The 4,786-nt window shown below is 39.6% G+C and overlaps 1 protein-coding gene across 5 annotated transcripts; it reads right to left on the bottom strand.

The window, feature by feature from the left end:
• Positions 1-723: 723 nt before the first annotated feature.
• On the bottom strand, positions 724-3,880 carry LOC307041823 (uncharacterized protein). 5 transcript variants are annotated; one of them, XR_013808895.1, is made up of 4 exons: positions 3,311-3,862; positions 2,585-2,710; positions 2,348-2,484; positions 725-1,445 (listed from the first exon to the last, which is right to left on the bottom strand). XR_013808895.1 is itself a non-coding variant. In XM_079685366.1 (4 exons), exons 2-4 carry the CDS (start codon positions 3,362-3,364, stop codon positions 1,067-1,069), a joined length of 570 nt encoding a protein of 189 aa, XP_079541492.1. In that variant the 5' UTR covers positions 3,365-3,491; positions 3,782-3,880; the 3' UTR covers positions 726-1,066. The 5 variants fall into 5 exon arrangements, 3 of the variants coding, with proteins under 3 accessions (XP_079541492.1, XP_079541490.1, XP_079541491.1); XM_079685366.1 differs by lacking the exon at positions 2,585-2,710 and having other exon boundaries at positions 726-1,445; positions 3,311-3,491; positions 3,782-3,880; XM_079685364.1 differs by lacking the exon at positions 2,585-2,710 and having other exon boundaries at positions 726-1,445; positions 3,318-3,491; positions 3,782-3,880.
• Between the last annotated feature and the right edge of the window lie 906 nt (positions 3,881-4,786).

The following is a 4,786-nucleotide window of genomic DNA, read 5'->3' as shown; positions in this document are numbered from 1 at the left end:
CTGGCAGCTGTCAATCAAAGTCCAGTGGCTCCGCCCCAAAGTGTGAGAAACTTTTCGCGCGAGCAGACACTCCTTGTATGGAAAGCCTAAAGTGCCACGTAAAAAACGCGCGTTCTTGACGCGTCTAGAAACGCGCGTATATTCGCGCGAAAAACGTGCGTATTACGCAAGAAAAACGCGCGTATTATGCGCGAAAAACGCCCGTTTTACGCGCAAATATGTGTTTTTTAATAAGATAATGAGCCCCTCCTTCTGATTTCCATAGCCACTAAGTTTAAAGTGTCTGTAACCAATCAGTGAAGAGTAAAGCCAGACCAAAGCAATCTGTAGATGAAAAGTTCCTGAAATGTTTAGGCTTTGCTGTAAATTGTATATTATTCCAGATTCAGGGGACCAAGTATTAATTTTCCTTTGAATATAATCAATAAATCAAACAATATAAAATATATATATATATAACAAATACAATTGCCTCACGCTTTTCCTTAACCCTCTGGAGTATAAGGATATTTTCTCAATATGTAGACGTCTCCTTAAATCACCTTTTAAATGTACTTTTTATAACATGGCACCCCATATGTTACTTATCAAAATATTCAGGACACTCTCTGGTCTTACTAGAGATGCAAGTCACTCACCTTAGAGCGCTGTCTTATGAGATACTTAGCTGAAAATGAGAAATCCGATTTTTGGAAAACCTAAAAACTCTGAAAACACATTTACTCATCTTGTCTATTTTTTGGGGCGTTTTAGATTTGGTTTACAAAAGTAGTGAAATAATTATATGAATTACACTATAGGCCTATATAGATGAAATGAAATGTTATTCATGTGTAAAATAGTTCCATCCCTCTGCTTTCACCACAGAAAAGTTACATCAGGACTGATTCATGACTTCATATTCCATACCAAGGTTCATGTGATGTGTACAAATAGAGCATTAGAACTTTTTTTTTTCAACCAACAATTTATGTTAACATAAGAAACTGTAAAATCTCAATATTTACAATATCAGAACTTTTTCAACCAACTATTCATTATAAATGTAAAGACAGGGGGAGCAGTGTCATGGTCTTTGTCTTTCTTCCAGGACAGGGGGTCTGGCTGCTGTGTAGGTGATGGTGCATGGGCTGCTGGTGGCTGTGTCAGAGGGAGGTAGGTGTGATTGTCCCAGGTTGATGCTGGTGGCCGTGTGGGAGGTACGTCTGCTAGGCGAGACTTCTTTGCTGGCTGGGTTGATCGTGATGGCTGTGATGGAGGCCTTTGTACCGAGGTGTATCTTAATCTTGTGGCAGATGGAGATGGAGGCCACTGTAGTGATGATGGTCCTCTGGTCCTTGGTGGTGATGGCTCTGGTGAAGGCCCTTGAGCCACGGTAGATCTTGACCTGGGGGCAGGGACAAATGGAGGTTCTTGTTGCTGCTAGGCCCAGGCAGCTGTGAAATCTGAAAAAAAAATATAGGACAATGATTACTACTAAGTTTGTTAAAATAAAGTTCAAGTGGAATGTTTCTCAAGCAAAAATAACAATGCACAACTCAAAATAAAATTCTCTCTCTCTCTGGAAGAGGAGGAGGAGGAGGAGGAGGAGGAGGAGGAGGAGGAGGAGGAGCGTGTGAGAGATAGAAAGAGAGACGTTGTTAGTATTTGGTGCTAGCTCACGTAGATTAGAAGCTGTTTCAACAATAAGGAGAGGGAGAGCTCTCTCCTGTGGGACTGAGAGAGATAAGGTCAGCTCAGGGAGGTAAAGGACTATTAGATTGTAATCTTTAGTCTACGTTATCTCAGTGGGTGTCAAGCGGTTTGGTCATCTTTGTAAACAAATATTTCCATCTATGTAATATTAGTTGTATATAAAATGAGTTAATAAATCATTCCACTGTGTGCAATAGGTCAGTACAAAATAAAAAACACAGTTTGAAAAGGGAGTGATTAGTAAAATATGCATAAATAAAAAGAAAGAATGCAGACTAGGTAAGATAAAGATAGGAGAGAGGATTTGATCAAATATGTGTTATTGCTTGTGAGCATATTCTAATGGATTTTTGATGATTGAAATATATACTAGTACGCCCCCTAGAGGATGTGAGGTCATCACAAATAAAACAGGTATACATGGATAGGATACTAGATAAGTGTGCACACTCATTATATACACACTATTTGTTAACACTATAATCCCTAATATATTTGTAGAAAGGCAGGAAATGGAATTAAATTAAGAAAATGTTTCATTGCGGAGGACCCCCTTTTTTGTGTCCCCCCCACTTCTCAAACCAAAGTTACACCCTTACACCCTTGCACCCACACAATGCAAGTACACTATTACTGTAATATTTACATTTACCTATCTTCAAATGGATCCTTGTTGCTGTATTCTTCTTCTTCAGAAGAGTAGAAGCCTCCAGGTTCTGATGCTGCTCCATCTCCACTGCTGCTAGTGTTACAAGTCCGCTGTGCAGAGCTGGTAATCAGATAATAAGCCTGTTGATCAGGAGAAAAGAATGAAGCAGAGGGAAAGTTACTGCCGTTTGTGTGGTCGTTCTAGCCAGAATGTATTAAACACATTAATAAATTCACTTACAAATTATATCTGTTTTCTCTATTTATCTAATAATTATTTTCTGTAACCGGTCTGGATTGACGCCAGATGTATCTCTGCGTTGTGTTGAATGAAAACGACTTCCTTCTTGCCAACCAGGTTTATTATCTGTGCAAACAGAATATAGTGACGGCAGGAAATGGCTTCACCAGCTTTCTACCTCAATACTTCGCCTCAGTGAGGCATGAAGCTAACTGAGAATGTAATCATACATTTAGCAAATCAAAATAACCGTATGACATATTTGTCTCTCATAAAAAATGGACATAAATCCACATGCCATATGACTTTCATGAAGGATTAAAGCCTTTTTCATTTACAGTATATAATACAGTGATAACAGATAACACACACAACCCGGTTGACTGTACTCAATTTAACATGGCTATGTTGTAAAGGCACAATATTAGCATAGCATTAGCGCTTTAGCATTTAAATAATATGAACAATTATGACCTCAGACCAGCATTTCACATATTTATACAAACAGAATAAACTTGAAATGTAAGCCAAACTAGTGCACGGGAGTCATACACATGGTAAGTAGAGCCCTACGTTATTCAGGGAGCAACAGCCTGTGCTAATGAAGCTAGCGGACGCCATTAGCCACACGCTAGTGGCGTAGCTCACAGAATGACCTTAAACTACACATAAAACAGTTTCAAACACCCTTCTTAGATCAAAATATGAAATAATCTGTGTACACACCACTAACCCGTTGAACAGGAGAAATAAAGGAAGCAGAGAGAAGGTTGCTGCCATGTGTCTGGTCCATGGTCTGGTCGTTCCCTGGATGTAGGTTATGGCTAGAAAGGATCCGTCTAGTGTAAATATGACGTCACGTTCTCGCTGTAACTCTCGTTGTAATCGGAGCGGCTCGGAAACACATCTACAGCAGTAACATGATGCAACATACACATTAATGCAGCAGCAATATTAATAGAGAAACATCAGACTTAATAGTAAAACACTGCAAGGGAACATTTTATTGCACCAGGAGCTATCTTGGGACTTTTACTGCGACAACGTTGACTTGCCTTTGAATAAAAAATAAACCATAGTGTTGGTGATCTACAGTGTTGTCATTCTTCTTTGAACACCAACAAGACCGCTAACACCCTATTTCAACAATCACACTCCCTCTAATTGACATAATTAATAGATAGTTTAGCTTCTCACCATCATTTGCTGTGGCCAACTGATGTTAACGATCGTAACTGAAAGGCTGCCTGCCAAACGTAAACATTCAGCCACGTGACATTCAGCCAAACTCTCACGAGAGTTTTACACAAGACGGATCCTTTCTAGCAATAACCCTGGATGTATGAACGTTCTTCTTCTTCTCTCTGTTTTTGGGCGGATTGCAAACAACTTTAAGGTGCATACCGCCCCCTACTGTACAAGAGTGTGTATCATCATATTATCATATCAACATTTGTGGAATTATACCACTGTGTTTACGGTGTTTTAAATTATTCCAATCAATCCTTTTTCACTCAAATACTTAAGAATGGCCTTCCCGATAGCTCTTACCCCCTCACCTTCTGTTCCCAGTATCCCCATCAGGCTCCACTCCCTTCCTGCCTCTCTGACCCTGTCTCTTAGTTTTTCCCTCTCTGTTTTGTACATGTTGCAGTGTAATATGATATGTTCCACATTTTCTTTCACTCCACAGTTCCTACACTTGTCACTGTTACTTACTGTTACTTTTCCCCATAACATAGAGTAACATTCAATGCTGTGTGATCCAGTCTGAGTCTATCATGATTTCCTCCCTTCCGTTTCTTTCTTTATAAATATTAATTCTGATTGTCTTTTGAACTGCCTTTCTGGTCTTTCTCCCACCTTTTCTGCCAGATCTCCATCCCTTTTTTCTTAATTAGTGCTGACTTCTCCTTTTCCAAGTTGAACTGGTAATGTTATTTCCTTTTGTAGTGCACGTTTTGCTCATTTGTCAGCACACTCGTTCCCTTTCACCCCCTCATGTGCAGGCACCCAGCAGAACTGAAGATGTATATCGCCCCTGTGAAGACTTAATAAGCTATGATTAAGTTCTATGAGTAATTCTTCTCTGACAGTTGTTGTTGACTGTATGCTTTTTAAAATGGATAATGAATCTGTGCATATCAACACCCTATCTGGTCTGACCTCTTCAACCCACTGCAATCCTATTATTACAGCTAG

Source organism: Notothenia rossii (genome assembly GCF_949606895.1).
Source record: "Notothenia rossii genome assembly, chromosome: 5".
In the NCBI taxonomy this organism is placed as follows: domain Eukaryota; kingdom Metazoa; phylum Chordata; class Actinopteri; order Perciformes; family Nototheniidae; genus Notothenia; species Notothenia rossii.
The sequence above is the reverse complement of the archived record's forward strand: the minus strand, read 5'-3'. Positions and strand labels throughout refer to the sequence as shown.